A 25,025-nucleotide genomic window follows, 5' to 3' on the forward strand; every position below is an offset into this window, starting at 1 on the left:
AAATGGTGGGTTTATTACAGTTTTTAAGAGCTCAGCAATATAAACACAGACAAATGGGTCCTCAGAGTGATGTTTATAGTAACCAGTCAAATTATCATGGGAGAAAATAAAATTTGTTTTTAAGTGCACTCACATAAAAGAACACAAGATATTAAACTTCAACTACGGTTATTTTATTAATTTACTAATGCAGTGTACTGTCGAGGGTAGCAGCATATCAAGCAGGAGATTTTCCTATTTTTCATTAAGCAACCTCACTGCTGCCCTCATGAAATTTTATTAGTGGGTTTTGCAAACTGATTACAAAATCTGTATTATACAGAATTATGTCCACTTGCACTTATGGACAAAACAAATAATGCAGTTCCGTTCTCTACACTACTGCATTTTTGTTTTGCTAAATAAACCTATACCACCTGCAATTAATACTTTTGCTTATCTACAGGACTTTTCTTCCACACATACCTAGTGTTGGAGAGGTAAGAAAGGGTTTTAACTCGATTTAACTTAATTTATAGAAAAAGGAAGAAATACAGAAAAATAATTAAATTTGTTTAGTTAACAGAAAGATGTCCCCTCCACCAATCTTTATTGTCTTTAAGACAGGGATTCCCAATCTTCCAGCTGGATAAGACCACAGAGCCTCTTATAGAGGCAACTAAAGGCCAGACACTGGAACACCTGTCCCTACTCCCGTCTTCTGCTCAGAACATGGACAAGCTTTTGGTGACCGAGGGACACGCAGTCAGTTACGCTGGGGAAAGCACACCCAAGTCCGTCAGGGAGCCCAGGATGAGTATAAGAGCTGCTAATTCTCACAGGCAGGGATCTCCTCCTGTCTGCTCATCCCTTCGAGGAAAGGGAAGGCAGTCTGGTGACTTTCTCCTGCAGACCACAGTCTAAATAGTCTCGTTTCCTTCAAGAAACAAGACTGTTAACCTGGAGTGAGACAGGTTATCAGACAGTGTTGCTGGATGCTCTGTTAACTCTAGTTAAGGCGCGTGTGGCAGTGTCCCTAATGCTATGAGGTAGAAAACCATGTCAACCCAGCGTTAGGGATGCTCTGCTCATCGAAACCTGAGAAACAGTGGTGGATGCCCACTCGGTTCTGAAGACGTACTGGAAAGCATCAACAAGACAATCTGGAAACCTTTTCCACTTTCACCAGACAGCTGTAAATTGTCTTCGTAGCTTCAAGACATTATCTACGCATTTTGACAAGCACAACTGCAAGCCTGATGCCAACAGCAGAAACACCTAAGAAAGATCAAATGAGTAACTCTCAATCCCTCAGAAGGCCACTTGCAGCAGGAGACTAACCCAAGAATGTTTCCATCAGCTTTTAGGACTGAGTGTTTTCACATGTTCAGTGACTCTTGACACGCTTTGACATTCTTCCGTAAACACATAAACTGAGATAATAAACATTTCTTTATTAGCCATAACCATACTAAAAATATTGAAGGTGTCAACATTCAAAATGGTATCTGTGAGTTACCTGAAAGCTAAAGGAAACTCATCCTACTCTCAGATTTACATTTTTAACCCCCTGGTTTAATTCCTGGGACTTTCAAAAGCTATGCTTATGCCATTACCATGCATCAAGGGCATTTAGTATCGCACTGAAGCTAAAAAAGCTTTTTCACATGTTCTCTACCTACTGAAATGGCTGGGTGTTTCAAGGGCAAAAATATAAAACAGAATAAAGGTAGGAGAGTATGGCAGCGCACGTTAATAGTGGCTATTAAATTATTAACAATTCTAAAATAAAACCTTCACATTATCTACCCACGAGCTGCATATGAAAATCTTAGTTGGAATGTCTGAGCCAGCATAAATTATTAGAACATTTAAATTTGGAAAATATGTAAGATAGTAAGAAGTCCCTGAAAACAGAAAGATAAATACAGATGCCAACATACAAGAATACAACATGCATCATCATCAGAATGAGGTATTTAAACATTCTCTCTTATATTTCTTTGCTCATTCCACTTCTCTGCCTCCAAATCATCCTTTTACAGTTTCTTAAGCCCCAATCAGGAGATCTGATTTGACAGCGTTCCTAGAGAAACCTACACATTGCTAGAACCTGTTCTCACAATCTGCAAAATTAAGCTATTGACAAATAGTTTAAACATTCTCAAGTTCTGTGGACTGGTGGCAGGTAACGGGCAGAAGAGAAAGAGGGAAAAAAAGGGAGGGGAGGAAAAAGGGCCACAACCTTTCCAACAAAACTCCCTTCTAAAAGGTAAACAGTTACTGTCTTTCCCAAGATCTGCTCATTTAGTGACAAACATATTCAAGATGTACTGTAACAAAACATAGTTTCAGTGTCTGGTATTTCTAGTTCACAACAACTTGTCAATCTGAAATAGGGATAATTGTCTCATATTAGCATAGATTCATTTGGCCAGGTCACGACTGCACCGTTATGACACATCGCTGCCCTTCCTGAAAACCCCTCCCTTATACAGCAAAAATAGCTAGAACCAAGTAACAACTTGTTATGTAGAACACTGAAAAGCCAAGTCTTAATCTCTAACCCAGAACATCTTAAGAAGCAAATCTTGACAGCAATAAATTGCAGTTGGTTCCATGATCTCATAGTTAAAATAAAACCTGATCTGCAGAGATCAAGTAAAAGCTCTGCTAGATAACAGTTTCTAAATCTCTCTAAAATTGGAAAAAAAGATGCTTGTGGTTCACTTTAGCAAGAATCTAAAAGCACAATAGCTAGCATCATCTAACCACTGCAGCAGCCTAACGCTACGGTATTGACAAAGCGCTGGAGTCTTTAATGTTCAAACTTTTAATCCACTAAAGGGCCTCGAGTGCTTCAAATTAGATGCCACAACATCTACATTTTAAAGTGCCTGACCCGTACAGTGCTAAAATCATACTGAATAACTAAGTTTCCCCAAAAATACACAGGCCAGGTGTCAGCTGCGTGATAGAAAATCAAGCGCTACATACTCTACCTACAGTCCTAAAAAATAATAATAATAAAAAAAAAGGTCAAGGGAACAATAAGAAAGGGCTTCTTCCCACAAAACAGCTGAAATGGGTAGGCCTGAACTACTGACAGACACTCCTGTCTGTTTATAATCCACAGCTCACAGTCTTCCGTGAGGGCAGAAGTTACAGTTCTTTAAGCCACTTGCCTGCTTTGTTTCCTTTTAAAACAGCTGCTGGAAGAGCAGCGATCAGCAAATACGTATTTCCTATAAAATTCTAGCTTAGCCAAAAGTCAGGTGTTTAGCCTCTCAGGACAGCACGGACTGCAGAAACACCAATCTGAAATTTCAGGCCAAACGTGGTGTAACTTAGGGAGTCTAAGAAAAATCCACCGTGAAGGCAGTACAGCGTGGGGTCCTTGGAATGGACCTGCCCAAGTGTTACTGTAGTTAGTTATATCACCTCTTGAATCCTTCCCAAACAGAAGGGTTTCTTTGCTTCCTTTTGAAAATCCACTTCGTTGCAGACTTCAATAGGCTCTTAACTGTTGTCTAAGCTTGTAAAAAGAATTCTTTGTTCTAGTCTCTGAGAATTTTTCAGTGTCCTCCCCTTCACCAAAATGCTGAGCTTTTATTTGTGTCCGTGAGCTTTTCAAGGCAAGCAGGTGTGTCCTTACCCACCGACTCTTGATCCAAACGGTAACAAGAAGCTATTTTGCGTACTCTCAAAACACCTCTCCTGGAGCCTACCAGCCAAAGCCCATCCCTTTTCCAGATCAAGGCAAACTCATTCTGTCCTACAACCAAATTCCCCTCCCTCCTCAATGATCTATTTCATTGACCCATTTTTGGTTATTTTTTTTTTCCTTTTAGGCAAGAGGCTCATATACCCACCAAATACCCAACTATCCTCCACCTGCTAATTGGTTGGATTAAAACAAAAAATACTTCAACATAAACACTTCCTTTTCAGTCTTAAGAGCAATTCGGAAGGGGTTCTGCATCTTGCAATCTCTAACCCTGGCATATCAGGTTGTTAAAGAGACTCCTTCTCTTGCAAAACCTGAACCCAAAGCACTGCTTCCACAAAGGTTTTGTGAATTAGTTTACTCTTCTTTTGTGCTTTGGACTCCCTGCTGTCTTCAGGAGAGATACAGTCCTGCAAGTGCAGCTGCAAAGATGCCCTCTCTAGATGTTTCTCCTCACATAAAGGTAACCTTCGTTATTTAGGTTAGTGATATTGCTGGATCATTTTAGAATTCAGAATCCAGTGGGGAAAAAAAAAAATAGCTAAAAAAGAAATTCTGCTACCAACAGCCTACTTCGGTACCACGATCATTAAAAAAAGGATAGTTTAGTGCTTCGTGCACATGGACTTACTGCAATGTAAGTTAGAATATAAATACACAGCACTAGGTCTTCACAGCAACAATCCCCATTGTTTTCAAAAGCTGGAAAGAGAAGGTGACTTTCAAACTGGAATAAGACCCCTTGTACTACTTGCATATGAGTTCAGAAAGAAAATTAATATGTACAAAATAAGCCTTAGCTTCAGCCAAAAAAGATGATGGTATCTCACAGAATGAGTTTGGTGTAAGAGAAAGAGATGGCTAATCTCATATTAGGGTCAGCCCTGCTCCACCACAGCCTGAGAATTTTTACCAATTACCGAGGCGATTAAGTTTATCTACACAAGAATCTTGCTTTTGTGCAAACAATATTAGTAAGTGCCAGTAGTATTATAGATCAATCAATATAACCAGCCCATAATCACGTGTGATAGCTTTAAGGATCCTGCAACCAATGGGCATTTCCAGAAGAGCACAAACTTCAGTTTTGTTGACATTAAAAAAAAAACACCAAAAAACTCCACTGAAACATGGAAGAGTTATCCACATAAGTCAATACAGGATTCAGACGTATCTTGTCCACGGTGTACACCATTCTGTGGGTTTTCTGATGTCCCACATGTCAATCAACAAAATCTTTAATATAATATACACAACAATAGATCTAGTCAACATAACACAAGATGAGCATGTTTTGGTTTTGCACAGAGAGCAATGACTGACAGGGGAGTCTAGTACTCTCTTGTTAAAGCTCCCACTGTCATGTCTTCCACTGTATTTCTGTGATGCAGATAAAAGGATTTTTTAAGTAATTAAATTTGTTTCACAGATCTTCTGTATTTCGAGAATTTTACTTAATCTTGAAGCTTACATTTACAAGCTTATTACTTACAAGCACTCTGGACTTTGCTTTCAAGCTTTATACGTGTTCCCTTTCAATTGTGCAACTAATCACTGCTCTTGCTGGTGACAATAAACTCATGCATCGACACAGAGTTCTTTGGGCAGGGAGTATTTAATGCACGTGTCTAGCTTCTGGAACAGCACCCCTTCTGTAGTTCAGCATCCAACCAAGAAATTATGGCCTAGCTCAAAAACTCAGGCCGTCAGGTGGCTTGTTTGGACTCTTTAAGCTTGTTAATTCTGTAAGAGTCTCTGGTGTGATCTCCGGACACAGACAGCATGTGCATTTGCAAGGCGCCTAGGACAACGGGGGTTTGTTCCATGAGGCAAAGGAAGTATCAAAAAAGCCCAACAAAAACCAGTTATCATATTTTTCTTGTTTACTACAGTAATTTAGGCCAAGCCGTGAGAAAGACTTAGGGCACCTTAATACTACAAATATATAAAAACTGAAATCTTCCCATTTTGGCATTTGGTTTGTCGTCTCTAAAACGACACGCTACTGTAATACAGGGCAGTATCAGTTCATGCACAAGCAAGTGAACGAGCCAATATCCCACTAACTTTGGCCTGAAACAGTTTTGTTTTTCACTTTTATTTTGATATTCTGCCAAATTCATTATGTTCTAGAACATGAGGGCTGGAAGTCACAAGTTAATTTTTTTTCCTATGGTCTTGAAGTTATCAGTGAAAGCATTGTTTCTCATATGCAACTCTTGAAGCTCACATTCTTATCATATTTATGAAAAAAAAACCCCACAGGAAAACAGCTTTTGGGTTTTTTTTCTGGCAGGAACATTATCTGGAATATGCAAAATATCTGCCTTATAGCTTTCTAGCAGGTAAGAAAACACAAGAGATGTGGGTGACAGCTTTCTAGAGTCCAGTCCAATAAAAGGTTCATCTGCATACTAATAATAAAACTTCAGTTCTCCGATCAGACAGATTCAATGACAACTTCTGAAAAAGGCTAGAGAAATCTAGATTTGATTCAAAGTAGAACTAAATAGATGTAGAAGCCCACTGAATTCACCTGGAGATGGGTTAAACCCAGACAGAAACGAGTTTAACTGGTTCGGGGTGTTTCTCTGGTCTTTGTGTCTCTAAGAGTGTGTTAGCACTGTGGTGCAGCTCACACCTGCACACTCCGTGGGGCCAAGATCTGGGTGCACACCATCGCCTCCTGCCATTAAAAGGAAACGGAGGTGTGCAGGCACAAAAGGAGCTGTTGTGTTCTCTGAGGGCTCTGCCAGCCTGAACTATGAATGCTGTGCAGTGGACCTGCTCAGTGCAAGCGCAGTTACTGAAAAATGAACTGACAAAGAACTTTCTTCCCCCAGAAGAAACCTATCATTGCTCAGGCGAGTAAGAAATACAGCAGAAGCTATGATCAAGTGCATCCTCCAAGATTTGGGATTTGATACCACAGGCTACAGCAGACATATTTTAACCCAAGTACATGACAGTTCATTTATCAGTCCACTGATCCCAAACTTTGAGCTAACTAACCCTATCAACTCTCAAGATTTCTTATGGGCCACAAAACTTTATAATACGAGTATCTAAACTGAATGCTGTTTTTTTCTCCTTTCCATGGACCAGAGTCTTGAAATCCCAGTGTTCAGAGATATCTCTATCAAAACAAGTCCTCTTATAAAGTACGAATATGCTAATACACAAATCCAGTTATGAGAAAACTAACCACTGGGGTCTGGATTATCCAGCTTTTGGGAGGAAGGAGTCACAAAACTGATGACTCAAAAACATTAGGGATCGGAACAATCAGACAATGAATGACTTGAAAGATCTGAAATAACCACACCATCTGAGAACATGCTTTATTCCTCTCTTGTGCACAGGAACACGGAGCACTGAAGACACACACTTTCATCGCTAGCATTAGTCAGAAGCAATTTCTGATGCAGAACCGAAATTTAATTTTAACTGACAGAAACAATCCTCACAGAGGCTCTTCCATGGGATTAAAAAAAAAAGAACATTATAGCTTAGATGTAAAAACATCCCTCGTGAACAGTGCTAGCACCACTCAGATGACTCACTCCCTGTGAAAATGAGAAGTCTGCTTTTGTAAAGAAGTCACTTGAGCATCACAGTACAAAACACAAAACAACCAAACAACCCAAAAACCAAAAGCCCAGGCTCTCATATGTTCTCAAATTATTTACCCTGTCAAATGTATGGAAAATAGTTTACCTGCGTATTTTGTGGTGTTTGATTCATCCATGGACCAGAAGCAGTGATCAAAAGCAAACACCTATAGAAGCACATAAAAAGACAAATTAAGAACTCTGGCTACAAGACATTTCTCTTAAGGCAGTAAAAATCCATGACTGTTCAATTGCAGTTAGACTCTACTGTTTCTAAAGATCCTAAATCAGAACTGCAAAAAGGCTTCATCAGCAGGAATACTTTTGGGAAATCTTGAGAGTTGCACAACTGCAATACTGCTTTTCTAACTGTACTATATGCAATACAAAATACTGCTTACTGTAACCCTTAATACAGGCTTCAAAACACAGCCAAAACCTAATAATTAGCTCCACTCTTCTCCAGGCACTAATGCTGACAAAAGTTTCTGCCAGCAGTAATGGAACAGCACCAAAAGGACTCAATATACAGAACTTGGCAAGACGACTATTTAGCAGACATCAATACAAGACGCACAAAAGTTTTACCATGGGTTGGGCTTCCAATGCTCAAAGAAGAGCATTCCTACTTACAAACCTTAAGGAGCGAGTAAATAGCATCAAATTAACTGCCTAAACTAAGAGTACAGTACTGGATCTCAGTAGAGAAAGCTCAAAAACTACAAACAGAAGATGTAGCTCTATTAGACAAGCTGTCAGAGCCTGCTGTAATGAAAAGACTTAATATCACTTCAGTCAAGAGTTCCATCTGGGTAGAAATCGAATGAGATTCCATATTGTGCTCAGTAGGCTTGTGGTCCTGGAACAGTGTCCTGCAAAATCACTTAATGTGTTGGGATTTGATCCAAGTTACTTTTTTCTGCACATCTGAGAACATCATGGTATAAACATTTAAGACTGTTGTTTTGACAGCTTTATATCATCACAAATACACCTTAAGCTGCTATATATTTTCCACATTTTACCATGGTAAACTGACTGTGGGTGAGTTAATGATATAGATTCTATTTACTTTTTTCTTTTGGGATCCCAAGAGGCAGGGAAAAAACCCAAACAACCTTCTTTATTAAAACTTTGCCTGAGCCAAGATTTTCTTTTCCTGGTCTTCCAACAGCTGATCTCCTTAGTGAGACAAACTATGCAGGTCAACGTAAAGCAAGAGCCACAGGCTCTACAGGCAGAAGCTCCAAATCTCCCCATGAGACAAACCCTGAAGTAGGGAAGAAGGATAATTTCCTTTCGGCACTTGGGACTGTAGAACAACTCAGATTCCCTGCTAATGCAAAACTACTATTCAATCTAATTTACATGTATATTGTAACCTAACTTTTCCTGCAAAAATTTCAGATGGATAAAACCAGGTAGCACGGTAACCTCACCTTCCTCCCTTTGCCCCATCTTAATGCAAAACACATCAAATGGCCTGAGAGAAGACAAGATACTAAGACAACACTCAGTACACAAGAATGAAATGAGTTTTGGAATTCCCTTCTAAAGAGAAAACAAACAAACAAAAATCCCCATAATTATCTAACAGGGAGGTCCGAGTCACTTACTGCAGCACAAACAGAAAGAGACAACCTCACAGGTCAGGACGTTCCCTGCTGTGACTGAGTCGAAGATGCAGTTTTGCCACTGAACTGCAAGTGAAACGCAGCAATTACTTCACCTTACCTTCAGACCTCCACGTAAGTAGGGGGCATTTTAAATTACTTGTATGCATTTTTTCATCGTGCTTCAAACCTAAGCATAAAGAGCTCCCTGTCATCACTAAGAATGTTCTAACCCTTTTCCTAACTTTTACAGGCCAAGAAATAGTGTTTTCTCACATTCCACTTCTACAGAAATTTTCCTCACAGGACTCTGTAACAATACCTAATCTCTTTACGATCAAACAGCAAGCAGTTAAATTACAAAAAAAAAAGCCACCCAATTGAAAGGATCCAAATCTACCAGATGCCCATTCTTTCCCCTTGAAACCAAGTATTTTCTGCAGTGGATCACACATCCTAGTTCAGAAAGGTTACACAGCTACACATGCTCATCTGTAATTACTTAAATGTCAATAGAGCAGTACTGCAGGCCAATTTAATCTATTGTCCTACACATTTCCCCCTTGGCTAACATGGAAAATCATGACAGGATTATTCAATGACTCTTAAATTAAACACTGATCTTATAAAGAGACTTCCCAAACTAAAATATGCACTTGCAGCCAAGTGTTTCTCTTTAAAAAAAAAAAAAAAAAAATCAGAATAACAATTACTTTTCTACAAAAGGTAAAAATTAGTCAGACTGATTTATAAAAGTTCCAAAATGATTATGCAATAGGAAGAGAAAAATTCTGCCTCAAGATAAAACAAATGTAAATATAGCATTTTAGTATCTTTTCATACTAAACATAAAAAGCCAGGCCATGGACTTAGGCTATTTATAAAATCTGTGCTGGAAAATTGCCAAATCCTTCTAACAGAAGCAACAAGATTACGTAAAAAAAGAAAAAAGCCAGGAAAAAAAAAAAAGTGGAAACTGCTGAGGCATGCACTATCTGCAAAACATGTCAAGCAGCTATAGTAAAACTCTCTTCTCCATTAAGACAGGCGGGCAAAAATTAAAAAATTACTTTGATTGGTGATGACGCAACAGCAAACTTGAGCATTCCCAGTATCGATAATTTAAGGAAGCACCAAACCAAAGCAATCTTCAGGACAACTCAGACCTTTGGGAAAGTTTTTTTGGGAAAACAGACTCCAAATACAAGAATTAACAGAGTAAGAAATAAGGTACACAAGAGCAAGAAACTTGGTCCCAAGTCAATGAGGCTCTTCTGCGCATACATAACGGAGGCATTCTACAGGGGAATGCCTGTAGGACAGTGTCCTACCTGAAGAGTGACTCATTTAATCATGTTTTCTGTACAAAGTGTATATTTTCCTGATCTCCAGTGCAGGAACTGAAGGACAAGCAGTCTCAAGAATAGCACACAAGCATACGTGGGGCCAAGATACAGAACCTATGCTATGAAAATACCCTTTTAAGTCTCATCTAAGGTGCTCTCTTCCTTCTCCAATCTTCACTGATAATTATTCCTTGAAAACTAAAATGGTGGCTATTACTTTTTCTTTTGATAGGAGTATTCAGAATAATCATTAATTTCTTCTTAATTTTTTTCTCCCCAAGATCCATTTTCCTGAAGCAGGTATAAAACTCCCCGTCAATATGACTAGCAAAGCTATCAGAACTTCTGTTAATGCTAAAGTCTCAGATTCAACAGCCAATACTCAAACTGGGCATTACTGGGCACTGAAAATGCTTTTTTAGCTTTTTAAAGAAAACTCAAAAGCAAAAATCTGTATCACTTCATATCAAAACTGTATCAACCAACTATATCAAAACTACTATTGAAACGTATTTGAACAGAGAGATCTGCGACATACAAACAGAACTTTTTAAACTTCAGGCACCCTCTGTGAATTAATTTTTAACTAAGTTTTGGAAAGTCTACTGCATTTAAGTGTTTTAACACAAAAAAAAAACTAATATTTTTTGTTTGAAACTCAAAGTTTAAAATTGCTACCTGTATCTCCACTAAGATTTCCTGAACTTTCAGTTATTCTTTTAAGCATGTTGAGTAAGTCTCTATGACTACACGGACAAGTATTTCTGCTTTCCCACTGCTCTGATGTCAATTCCATGGCCACTGTACCAGGAAGCTTAACGTATTTTCAGAAGGTAAGCGAAATGGGAAAACCAGGAAAGACAGGTACACACATACTTCAAGCGTCTGTACAGGTTGGCATTCAACCACAAGCAGAGGTATGGTGTTGGCCAGTTCTCAAAACCAGATGCAAAATTATTCTGGGCTTTTAAATTACAGAGGGAACTAACAAACAAGCCATAAAACTTATTTTTGCAAGATTCTGTACTTCATCCTAGCATCTAAAAGAGAAAGTTAGATAAAAGGAAGCTGCCAAGAACCTGCCACACTAGGGCAGTAGCTTCTACCCTAGTGGGTAGAAGAAATTCCAGAAATTTTTAATGGAGCTAAAAGACCAACAGGGTGGGTTTTCTTCCCAGCTCTATTATCGCAACGTTTGACAGGGCACAGTATTTTCAGTCTGAGTGTGTGACAGTTTGAATAACGATTGGACACTGTATTTTAGACATCTAGAAATAGGTAACAGACAGAGCTATAAGTAATGGAACATGACTCACCCGGAAAGATCTTGCACAATTGGAAGTCCACAGTAAAAACAGGTATATGAACTTGAGTATGTACTCATTGCATGTTCCTTATAAGAATCTTAATCACAAACATTACAGCATAAGCATATAAAAATGGAAAGTTATGAGAAAGTACCAAGATCTAGCCCTTCCTGGCTAATTCCATCACATCCAGAGTAATCATTAGTGTGCTCATTACCCATGGTAATAGGGTTACATAGGCCATTTCTAGGTTAAAGAGAATGATACTTAGAGTGTTAATAACTATTAGAAATTAAACAAAATACTTGTTCTGGTAACCACAAAGTTTAAGTTAAAACAAGATATGGGGCTTTGATTCAGATTTCTTCAGCAAAAATCTACAGCAGTTTTAAGACAGCTCTTTGTTATTATTTTGGGTTACAGCTTCCACAGCAAAACAGCGATGCTGGTCCATGCATCCGCCACATCAGTGAAAAATCTGGAGTTTTGTCCCAAACTCACCTGTACCTGTGGCTTAAAATGAGACTGTAGAATTTTAACTAGAAGAGCCATTGTGCCTGATTGCTACAAAGCAGTAACTTCTCGCAGAATCAGAAAAGACAGCCAAGGGGTATTCACATTTTAAATAGCCAAAACAATATTCTGCAGAACTTGTTTTTATTAAAGTCCCCAATCAATGGCTTGAAGAATTAATAATTCTAAGGGTTTACACATGCAAGTAAACTTGTGTGAACTACTTGCAGGTAATGAGTACCATACCCAATATTAACTGCCTGCCAGATTAAGCCAAATGACATAATTAGTTTAGAAAGGAGTCTAATTTCACATTCTTCGTTAGCTGTTTCGAAGCCTAATCCTTGGTATAAACTAGACAGAGTCTGGGGCTTCCAGCATTTAGCAACACATTACCCAGACCTACCATAATCCCTAACATACTGGCTATGTAGCTATAAAATACTGTAAATGCACAGCTAACATTTAATAGCATTTCCATCTGACCAACAGATGGCCAATAATTTTATTTTTTTATTTTACAGAAAAAAAAGTTATGCCGGACAGGTGTGGATATCGCTCACATGAACCTCAATGGGGCAGTCAGGTTGACACGTAGGGTGACTTAATGGGCTAACTACAGGTTGCTAAAAAGAAAAGCAAGGGAAGAATTTTCATTCAGCAGGCAGCTGTTCCTACATCACAGAATGGTTAGAGTTGGAAGGGACCTTGAAGATCACCTTGTTCCACCCCCTCTGCCATGAGCAGGGACACCTCCCACTAACCAGGTTGCTCAAAGCCCCATCCCGCCTGGCCTGGAATCCCTATTACATTACATCTCTATTACAACTGCTGATGGAGTTAAGTGATAAAGGAGATATGTTAGAAAATGGCAAACAAAGTCTACAACAGTAAGCTTAATGTAAATGGAAGCCATTAAAAAAATTGAAGAAGAAAGAAGTTGGTCACAGTATGACAAACACAAGATGTACCACAGAAGAGAAAACGTGAAGGCAGCCGAGGGCATAGCTTACAAATCTCAGCTCAGAACAACCTTTCTACCTTTGTCACAAAATTAAACTAAACGCCGAAGATCAGCAATATATTTAAATACCGTGTTTGTAGAAATAGTAAAACACCCTATAATATCCTTATATAATGTTTCTACCACAGCTTCTGAACTACCAAGACGAACTGAGATCACAATTCATCCACAGCTGATGATAAACTAGCTCATTAAAGATGACTTCAAATATTAATGAAATTTTATTTTTTTAAAAAGTCCTAATTTGAAGATCAACTATATGCAGTATCCTAAAAACCGTATAAATCAAGAAACATCCAAATCTTGTATCACATCTTTACAAACTCACAAAGCCTATTTCCACTGATGGTAAGAATGATATTCTGCCTGCCTTAAACTGATAAACATTTCACACATCATCTTAAGTTTGGGTGTTACAGCTCCAGGATGTTAATGACCATCTACATACCTAACAATAATGTGGCATATAGGCAAAAGCATGCAGCTGTTACATTTTTGTCACAGAAATGCAGGGCCATAATTATGCTTTTGCATAGCGTCAGGAATAACTTTATCTGCCTATAATGGAACATGAACGATGTTCATGTATCCACAGATAATGAAGGCTCTCATAAGAAAGTCTTTTGTGAAATTACAACAAGAAGGGTTTTTTTTTGCTTTTAAAAAAAAAATTAACAACGATTAAACTTTTTTGTGTTAGCTATATTAACTGAGATTGATACAAAATCTTTATTAAATGCTTTCAAAAAACCTGAGAAACTGAAAACCAGGTCCAGGAAAAAAAATAAATTAGTGTACTGTACTGAATACCATTTTAAACTGTAACATCAGTGTTACTCATTTTCACCTGCTGTGACCTTAAATTACATATTTTTGTTTGTTTTTTTCAAATATGAATGTTTCAATTCATGTTAAAATAGTTTGTTCCATTCTTCCCTCCCTATTTGGAATAATATACATCACTTACTGAGAGGATGTTTTCTTCTGACACTTAAAAATTAATAAAAACAACAGATATTTAAATTTTTTATATAGATACGCACACACACATATAAAATAGCTGTCTGAATTATAAAGTCGATAGATAGACATAAAAGACCGATATATGGATCAACATCCATCCCAGCTTCTGTTCCCCTAAGGTCTACAGAATGCTCTGCTATACCTGCTGAAGTCACATCAGACTTGCATATGCTATTTCTTGAAGATCTACAATTCAAAGAATAACATAAAAAAAACCTCATTCGGAGCTAACTACAGCTTTCTGCTGTAAAAAAAGTACCATCCAATGGAAATGGAAAAGATAAAATTATTATTAAATTGCTGAAGCAAAATACCAATACGGTTTTGAGTGCGCTGACAAGATGTAGTTCACACGGTCATTTTACCCTATCACTGCTACCAGCCCTGTACTGGTACTGTACTTGTCATCCCACTGAGGCTCCTTCTCTACCCAATAGACACATAACACTCATTCTCCCTCCCTTCCCTTGCATGACAAACAACCTAGAGCATCTTTTCTAGGTGAATCACAACGCACTTTGGCCACTTTTTACACAAATTATTAATTCCTGAAGATCATCAATTAGAAACAAGAACAGTTTGTTTCTTACTAGATGTATTTTGCCACCACTTAAATACAGTATTTTAGCTTCTAAGCAGAATTACATGCAATGAAATGTTTTACGCACAATACTTCTTTACTCTTTCAAATGTTTTTATGAATGCATTAAAATCATGGCTTGTCCTGGTCACAGCTTTAACAAGTCATGTGCCTTGCCTGCATGCCAGCTGGACTAAAATATATTCTTCTGGAATTTTGAAGTCTTTAACTCAGAAGTATGAGGAATAGATTTATTTTTAATGTATGTTCCTTTATCAAAGCTGTATTCATCACATACTACAGGAACACACCCAATATTTCTGCATTGCTCAACATTTTCATACAGATACAAATACAAAAAGAGAATAAATACTTACCTTAGGTGGTTTTCTTGATGATTGGCAAAAAAAGTAATCAGCAATGATGAGAAGTATGAATACATCATTCACATAAAGGGAGGAAGCAAAGAAAGAGAAAAGAAACAAAGTTAGTGTACATTATTACTATAATCTGAACTTTTCTGTAATCCACAATGTATTTAAGAATAATCAGATCAGAAGATACTTGTATTATACACCACAAATTTTTAACCAGTAATTACTTAATTAGTAATACAGCCTCCCATTAAAAAGAAAGGAACATGTCAGATTCCTTATAGGTATAAAAATCTAATAGCACTGTGTTCCAGAAGGAACAAGCATCTGTTTTCTTTATTGGGGAAGTCAAAACACAGCCCATCTTTTGTGGCAAACAAACTGCGCCTGCGAACTGGCAGACCAAGGCGCCAGGGTGAAGCCCCACCAACTTCAGCAGTGCTACACATGCAAGACCAAGGCAAGAGTCAAACAAACGTTTCTTGTAGAGATTATAGACGTGTGAAGAAAAATAACCCTGCATCTTCCCTGGCCACAGAAAGCCTACACAGAGCATAGGAAGCCAAGGCAAAAACACCATTACCCTTCACACACAGCTCCAACAAGTGCTCTCAGAAATAAAGCAGAGACAAGAAACGCGCAAACTAAAGACAGCAGCTCAGAGTACTTCAACTGGTCCTTAAATGCTTTTATGCTCATGCTGGCAGCCGTAAGGCGACAGTAAATTAAATCAATGTGGCTTTTTTTTGGTGGGATTGGTTTCAAGTGAGGTTGCTGCCCTGTCTCACTGTGCAGCCCTGGGCTCACTAGTGCCACTGCAAGAGAGAAGGTGAAAATACAGTGCTGAATCAGACTGGCTTTGGCCATTTATGAGAACTACAACCTTAGGCCTATGTTTAAATTATGCATTGAAATAAGCCTGAAATGACAAATGGAAGAAATTTCCACTTTCTCTTTACATCAAGAAAAAAAAAAGAAATACAAATGTAGATGAAGAGAAAAAACACAACCAGAAAGCTCTACAGACAAAACAGCACAAGCAGAGAACGCAGAAGGTTTATAAGATAAAGATATGGATGAAAGGTCTCCGTCTACCCAGCAACAGACACACTACACAAAATTCAAAGATATTAAGGGGCTACAGTCAGAGTGCAGAAACATGTGGGATCAAGCCATGCTTTCACCCACCAGACTACACATACTAACTCCACCACGTTAGAGCTGGGGAAAAAAAACCAACCAACACCACTGAGCAGTTTTCTTAGCAACCCACAACACAACGGCTCGGAAAAAAAAAAAAGCCAAAGAGAAGCAAATCCACAAATGCATCCTTATGCAATCTTTTCTGCCTACTCTCAGCTCGTACCTTAGATGACATGTCTGCCTAGACCAGAAGTTACACAGCTGGTACACGGTACTGGTATAATGCAAACATCCTTTGCCTCAGAGCCAAACCACTCACTGCAGCCTTACCCTCTCATTAACGGTGGCTGCACCAGCTCAGCTCACAGGTAACTCATGGCCAGGTGGCTCAGAACTTGCACAGAACATGCTCTTATCTAACTGAAAAATACATTTAGCTGTACCTTGAATATTTTTCACTTCAATCGATTTTCAGATGTGATGAAAGTCCAGTGCTATCAGCTCGTCTAGCCAGAGTTCCGGCACCAGCTCTAAACTTCAAGTTCCTACTTGGAAGAGAAGTTCCTACTTGGAAGAGAAGTTCCTACTTGGAAGAGAAGTTCCTATGGAAGGAAGTCATCCAAGGTTTTTTTGGAAAGCTTTTAAATACACTCATATTTTGAAAAATAATTCCAGAATACATCAGCCTTCCTAGGGAATTCCTGATAGACTGCTGTAGAGGTTCAGCATAAGCCCTGAACAGTTTAACTGAAGTAAACACCAACAGAAAGTTTATCAACTGGGTTTTTTTTCTGAGATCATTCTTATAAACTCCAATTGGAAAAGGTACAGAACATCATTGAAGTAAACAAATGGTTTGACGCTTTTTTTTTTTTTTAAAGCTATTTACTTAATGCAACCCACTACCTTTTAGGAAGTTTCTTCTTATCTTCGTCTGATGCCCATTTTAAGAAAAGCGTAATAGCAACTTTTTAAACCACTGGTGGACAGCACAGCTTCCCAGTTGGAAGTGAGATATTCATCACTGATCTCCTGGATTTCAAAGCACAAGGAGCTGCAGCTTCCTACCGTATGTCACATCCTACTGCTCCAAACTCCTGGGCTACTAAGACCAAACTAGCAACTCCACAACTCCCCTGCTAGCATCACCAGCAGCAATACAATCAAGGGCCTCTGGGGTAAGTCAGCTGTACTGGCTCACACGATAGATTTTTTTTTTTTTTTTTTTAAGCTATTTGGAAATTCCAGCTAACCCAACTCACTGTAACCATTATGCTGGCAGTGATTCAGGTGGAGACACTCCGGAATAGTTTCTTCAATCAAAGGACTCAGACTAATAAATAAAGAACTCTTCACAGTTTACCGGAAATCACATCTGTAGCAGCTTAAAGATGTGCTATAAAACCTGCATTAGCCTCAATCAATATTTCACTTGGGTTTTTTGTTTTGCCTTGCTTTATTATTATTTTTTTTTAATATGTGCCACATGGTTTCTTTCCTTTCCCAGAAACCAGCAGCTTTCCGCTTCATAAATAATTGGCTTTATCTCAATTTTTACCAAACACTGACCATATAAATGTGGTGACTCAGTGTCACAGCTGGGGCAGGGTGGGGGGTGACAACAACAGGACAGAGAGCAGATCACAGAGATACAACAATTAGAATTTTTATTTCCCAGAATTTTTCATTCCATGTCTAATCATCCATGGTGTCAATGACAATGCCCGGGTATAGCTTTAAATGACAATAAAATCTCCTGATTTTACAGCTAGTGCACTTCAGGAAATTATCACAGAGTTACCTGACCTTATAATGCACCTGCACAACAGCAGATTTTGGGTTAACCTGACGAAGGGCATATTCCGTCTGCACACTCAGATGGAAGACTGACTTTTCTCACATGCCTAGAATTCAAAACCAAAGTACATACCACCAAGAGTCCGAAAAATATTCTCACAGGCCAGAGGAAAAATCTGAATTTCAATGATCACAAAGCCCATTGAGCTTCCGAAATTCCCTCCTGCCTTTATCCTTAAGCCATCATGACTCTAGTAAAACATCACTAGAAAGATTTCCTAACTTTACTGAGCAGTACATCCTCTGAGGTCTGCTCCTAGAATCTACTCAGGCTTTATATTTCACAACAGCATTAAGCCTCTCCTGTCCTGCTTGGACAACACACACCAAGACCGCAGAATGTGTAGTTATCTCAAATTTTTATCTAGATGGAGAAAACAAATTTCTAGAAAGCTTTGTGCTAATGCAAACATTTTTTTCCCCTATTGTCTCCTGCTAAAACTAAACCAATAATGCTTCTCACATTTGCTAAGAGAATTAATTCACAAGATGTCAGTTCTAATGATCTACACTGATACATGAACAAGCAGTCTTCCTCACTGCATCCACACTTTACCATCTACCCACTGCCAGTAACAGAACACAATGAGAGGAGCGCGCTTCTAGTAGTTTAATAGCAGCAAAGGTTGTCTTTTTTTTAACTACCTACACTATTTTGCAGGAGTCTATCATATAAAAAGTTGATATAAATTGGCGTTACACATTCTCACTAGAAAACTAGTCCCATGCAATAGGAAGCAACAGGACACTCTTGCACAATGAGCGTCCAGAAGTACATGATACTGTCATCTTAAGGACCTAATCATTTTCAGAACTACACCTGGTTTTTGTCCCTTAGTGAGTGTTGTCAGCATTCCCAACCAAATGTGACTTCTACCAGAAGGAAAAACATTTTATACATCAAAAAACTTGAAAGAATTGGTTTTTCTCCCCTTAACATATAGTGGGGTTTCATCACTCCACCTACTCCCAGTCAAGAATGTCACCTTCAGTAGGGACAAGTTACATTTAAAAATAAGAATGTAGGTGTAAAACCAGGTACTCCACATAAAAGGAGATAGAGGAACAAAGCATCTTTGAAAAACAGGTCCTAGATTCTTTGGAACAACACCCACACAGCCCAATTCATCTCCGATTCCGCTGTGCTAAGAAGCCAAGTAGGTCACAATGGTACTATAATTATGCTGTATTTTGGGAAGTATTTGGGGGATTCTTTTCCTTTCTCACAATTAGTTAATGAAGACAAAGCACTCATAACCAGCTGTGTTAAGTAACCACACACAGTACCTATAGCAGACGATGAATGAACCACATGGCTTAGCAGCTTGCTCTAAGCTGACTACACCAGAAATCATCATCTAAGACACCGAGTCTGAAATACCTTTTTGCTCTCATCACATGTGCAGCCACAGCAAATTCATGGTACTCACTGTGTTCCCAAATATTTAATTAAGTGTTTACATGTAGTAGCTACATAGTCATCAAAGCACTCCTCAGAGTCACTCGTCAAAAGAATTATTACAAGCAACTACCAATATACTTGAAAAGGGAAAGAAGTCTTCAGGCTTTTATGTGATGAATTAAAAAGAAATAAAACAGTCTTCCTTTTTTCCTCTGTAAGCCTATAGATCAGCAAATTGAACAGATCACCCTGAGAGATAAAAGGAGTATTTTTTACTTTTACTTTTGAGCTCTCTTTAACAGCATTTGATAGCCACAGTTTCCAAAATTTAGTTTCTACATATTCCTCACGTGCTGTTTATTCTGTTGAGAATTCTGCAGTACTAGAAAATTTATGACTTCTTTATACAAGTCTACAGCCTCTTCCCAGCTACATCAAGTCACAACAGGTTATTGAACTTGTTATGCTTTTAGGCATACGCAAGGGTGTAGCTTTGTGCTCCTCCCCACTGATTTCAGCATGTTCTCTTCTCTCGCCGCTGCTCCAGCATCTCTGGAATCTAAAGGCCAGCTGTTCAAAACAAGTAATAAAAGTATTTTTGGAGCGGTTTTCAATTTTGTTTTGTTTTTTAAATCAGGCTGCCTTACAGCTCAGGCTGAGAGTATCACCTGCAGTGTGTGTTTGCCTCGCTCAAAGGCAGAGTGCAAGGGAGCAAACCAGCGGTAGGACCATCATAATAAGCGCACCTTGCTTTACTCCATCAAAGCAACTCCGTTGTTTCTTTATCCATGTATATAAGGCTTTCAGAGTGGCTGCAGAGAGGGCAGACATTCAACACTCCCAACTGCAAACAATGTAAATTATGCAGGAGCAAAGAGATGATGTTTCTTCTATCCTTCACGGTAAGATCATGGAGCTCTAAGACCCTTCGTTGTCTCTCGGTTTATCACTGCAGGCTGTTACTTGCAGGCTTGATACCAAGCAGCTTAAAAAGCATGCCTGTATATTATTAATGGACAATGTATTACTTAACAAAAGTACTTATCTAGAAAAAGATCACTGTTTGCCACACTAACAGTTTCAGATGATGATGTACTGCAACTACTGGCAGTACACCATTTTCTCTACAAAGAACACAGAAAACCAACATTTATTTGCCCATTTCCCCCTTCCATTTTTTAAATGCAGAAAATGATCAAAGGAAATGGCAGAGGCGATGCCCTGAAGGGGAACACTGTCCTACCTTTGTGCTTGGCTGGGGCACCTCCTGCAGAGCTCCCTAATGAAGTTGGCATCACAATTCGATACCAGGAATCCTGGCAGAGTTACTTTACATACTGTATGAGCACACATACATACACAAATAATTAGTTATTTTATATGCTTGCAAAAGGTGGGCAGTACATCCTGTATCTGTTTAATCCTCCCAGCCAGCAAAAATCTGTTCTATAGACAAAATAATCCTTTGAAGAACAGCAAGAGAAAAACATTTTAACAAGTAAAGCAATTGAGCAAGTGCCTGCATAATAAGGTAGGAGCTGATCATAATCAGAAACACCACCAGAAACAGATGCATACTGTAAAAATAGGTTGTTCTCTCATGCTTTATGGACACACTGCATCAAGAACCTGTGCTACTCGCTGCAAACCTACCACACGCAAAGAGAGAAAAGCCAGACACTGAAATCAGGATGACAAATACTGGACTGCAAGTTAAACAAAACAGACATTACAGCAGTAGTTTGACTTCCATGACACTAAAGAAACCTAGAAAATGCCTGGATATTTCACCATAACAGGGTTCCATTCCAAGAACTTAAGTTCTGTGGTCTGGTCGATACACCAGAGGGACGGGATGTCATCCAGAGGGACCTGGACAGGCTGGAGAGGTGGGCTCAAGTAAACCTCATGAGGTTCAACAAAAGCAAGTGCAGAGTTATGCACCTGGGCCGGAACAATCCTCGCTATCAATACAGACTAGGGGATGAGGTATTAGAAAGCAGCCCTGAGGAAAGGGACTTGAGGGTGCTGATGGACGAGAAGCTGGACATGAGCAGGCAATGTGCACTTGCAGCCCAGAAGGCCAATCGCATCCTGGGCTGCATCAAGAGATGTGTTGCCAGCAGATCCAGAGAGGTGATTCTGCCACTTCTGCTCTGGTGAGACCTCACCTGGAGTACTGTGTGCAGGTCTGGAGCCCTCAATATAAGAAGGACATGGACCTGATAGAGAGGGTCCAGAGGAGGGCCACAAAAATGATCAGGGGGTTGGAGCACCTCTGCTACGAGGACAGGCTGAGGGAGCTGGGGTTGTTCAGCCTGGAGAAAAGGAGGCTCCGGGGAGACCTAACAGCGGCCTTCCAGTACCTGAGGGGGGCCTACAGGAAGGCTGGAGACAGTCTGCTTACAAAGGCCGGCAATGACAGAACAAGGGGCAATGGCTTTAAACCGGAAAAAAACAGGTTTAGATTAGACATTAGGAAAAAGTTCTTTCCCATGAGGGTGGTGGAGCACTGGAATAGGTTGCCCAGGGAGGTGGCTGAGGCCCCTTCCCTTGAGATATTCAAGGTGAGGCTCAACGAGGCCCTGGGCAACCTCGTCTAGTTGGGGGTGTCCCCACTGACTGTGGGGGGGGGGTCGGACTAGATGACCTTTGAAGGTCCCTTCCTGCCCAGAGGATTCTATGATTCATTCACTACAGCAGTGATGAACTACCAAAAAAAAAGGCACCAGAAGTTATGAAACCAACACGAACTCATTAAAATAAGTGAAAGGCGTTATATTCTGACATTTACAAGATGGAAAACAGAAGTGACAACTGCCATGGAACACCACTATCCCTAACTTACCTTCACTTCCAAGTTCTCACTATTTTTACTGCCCAAGGCATTATTAATCCAGTGCCAGCAACTTCTTGAACTTCAAGTCAACAGGTTCTCATCTTTACACAGAAGCCTTGGCATTCATGTAAAAACAACTTCTGCTGACAGTCTGAAAAAGGGCTGATACCTGTCCTACATGCAACAGCACGCCACTTCACAAACAGTGATCGGCTTAGCAGAATAGCCACCACCCATAAGCAGAAAGATTAACCTATCACTTTGCTAGAAAATATTCCCTGCCTACCCTCCCACATAAAATAAGCTTTTTAAAAAAATTTATCCCATTTCAGTTAATTTGCTTAGTTCCACTGAAAAGGCAAAAAAACTGACTAAAATTGTCATTCTGTTCTGCGATGAATAGCTCTAAATCAATCCTGACTGCTGAGACCCTGTCCACAACCTACCACATTAAATAATCTATTTTCCGCAAGTCTTTAATCACACTCATTCAAAGCTTATCCAAGACTCTAGTTATGGTGATAGAAACCTGCTGCACCTATCAGAAATACAGCATAACCACAAACACAAGTATATTAATCTTGTTCTTGTTAGCATCCAACTAGCCTCGTAACAAAATGGCAAAGGAATGCAATTCTACCCAATGATTCCTACTGGTGGTAGTTATTTCACCAAGTAGTCCTGACCCTTTTAAAACTGATGCTTTTCTCCCTCCTTTTCAATAAAACTGAATGCGAAAGAATCTAAATGAGGAGATTTTTATTAACTAATCAGGTTCAGAGGGATAAGGGAAAGAGGGAGGGGAAAAAGAATATGATCTCAGAGTCCAAGATCTGCTAGCTCTGGAGACTAGTCTCGAATGACTCTTAGCATGAATGCAATGAAACTGCTGTCAGGGCAAACATAGACTATTTCTGGAAAGTATGTGGAAACATATGCTATAAGTGTTAATAAAATTACCATGGCATTTATTAGGCATCCATTATTCTTATTCTGTTGCATTTATTACCAGCGCTCTTGAGGAGAACAACACCTTGAGATTAACTGGCATTTCAACTCTGTGCACAAACTCTATTGCAACTCACACCCAACCCACCAGTCACTTGGGTCAGCTACTCCCAGCTATTAAACTACCTCGTAAGTCTCCAACGTCAATGGAAAACATTCCCTTTCAATGCTACTACTGCTCCTCAGAAATTCCTTCAGAAATGCTGCCTGTAAGAGCCATCAAAATACCAGGCTACACTGAAGATACACCCCTTCTGCAGGCACTGCTCAAAGCTATCTGAAAAACACACCCCTATTTATCACTATATATAGTATGTATTGCAAGAGATCACTTTCAAAGGCATGTGAAGAAAGTTTGCTAAGCAATTAGCATTTCACAAATTAAATTCCGCATTGTTAGTTTGCCTGTTCAAAACTCAAGCATTACAATTTGCTACAAAGAGACGAAGACCAATTAGCAGCTTTGTTGACGAGGATCAAGACAGAAAAGTGTGGAAGAAAGAAAAGTCAAGACAGAAAAGTCAGTGGAAAGACTATGTACTGGAAAGAACTAAACCGTAGGTGTTAAATGAGTAACTGGATTCTCAACCTTGGCTGTAACACCTTACTTTCCCCAGTAAATGGGGGGGGGAGTGGGGGTGGCGGGGAGAAGAAAAAAACCCTCACTCTTTTTGCTGGGAGGTAAGCATATTCTTTCTTATTCAGTCAGGACAAGGATATACTTGAGAAGTTTCTGAAGATACACGTGTAACAGTCCTGACCATGTCTTCAGGCTGGACAACAGACAAGAACCCCCAAGTCTCACTGTCACATTCCTTTACCACAACAGGGAAAATTATTATTCAAATTTCATCTACTTTATGTTACTAATGAGATTTCAAGAAAGATGCTAATTGGGCATGACACTTCATCCTTTCCCACAGCTCTGCAAATATACGTTAGCATTCTTTCACTGTAACTAGAGTATGAAAAGCTGAGACTAAGCAAAATTTAACAAATTACTATTTTCGTTTCATCGTAGCATGCACTTTTAGTGAAGTATTAATTTAACTGATCAGAAAGAAAATACTGTTCATTAATTTGTATTTGAAATTCAAACTTTCTCCAGGTTTGGTGACAATATACATTAGCATAGCAATTTCCGTCACTTCGCTAAAAAGATTTTGCAGAAGAAGGTCTATGTCAGCCGGCTGCAACACCAACTGCTTTGGTGACTTTGAGATCACGCTATTTGCTTGAACAGACGGCATTAACAACTGCTACCATTTGCCAGAAAGTGGACACTGTGCAGAGAAAGATGATGATGATGATTCACGGGATAAGAAAGGTTTATTGTGTGGAACAATATATCAAGAATGTAAACTCAATCAACTCTACATAAATAGACAGAGTGAATAAGGTCTCCTGAGGTGCTGCAGGACCAACACCTAAAAGTACCACGGGGACTTTATTCTCACATAGCACTCATGCAAGTGAGATCTCTAGAGATCTCTTCACTGATCTCTACAAAGCTCAGTCAGTAACCTAGTTAGCTTTAGTAACCTAGCGTGCCATGAAACAAACCACAAAAGTTACCCAAAGGCCAGAAAAATTCCTCTGTGTGTTCCAGGTTTATCAGTTAACAAAACCAGAACAACTGCCAAGAGGCTAATGGTCTTCACAGCGAGAAGACATCAAGC

The 25,025-nt window shown here is 39.2% G+C and overlaps 1 protein-coding gene across 1 annotated transcript in view; it reads right to left on the bottom strand.

Moving 5' to 3' along the window:
• Positions 1-25,025, bottom strand: part of KIF13A (kinesin family member 13A) — a 116,225-nt gene that overhangs the window by 55,123 nt on the left and 36,077 nt on the right. The window contains exons 3-4 of the mRNA XM_074146915.1: positions 15,101-15,113; positions 7,424-7,484 (exon numbers count right to left, since the gene is read on the bottom strand). Of these exons, the coding sequence (XP_074003016.1) occupies positions 7,424-7,484; positions 15,101-15,113 (74 nt within the window). The remainder of the gene's footprint in view (positions 1-7,423; positions 7,485-15,100; positions 15,114-25,025) is intronic.

The sequence above is a fragment of the Numenius arquata genome, chromosome 4 (genome assembly GCF_964106895.1).
Source record: "Numenius arquata chromosome 4, bNumArq3.hap1.1, whole genome shotgun sequence".
NCBI lineage: Eukaryota > Metazoa > Chordata > Aves > Charadriiformes > Scolopacidae > Numenius > Numenius arquata.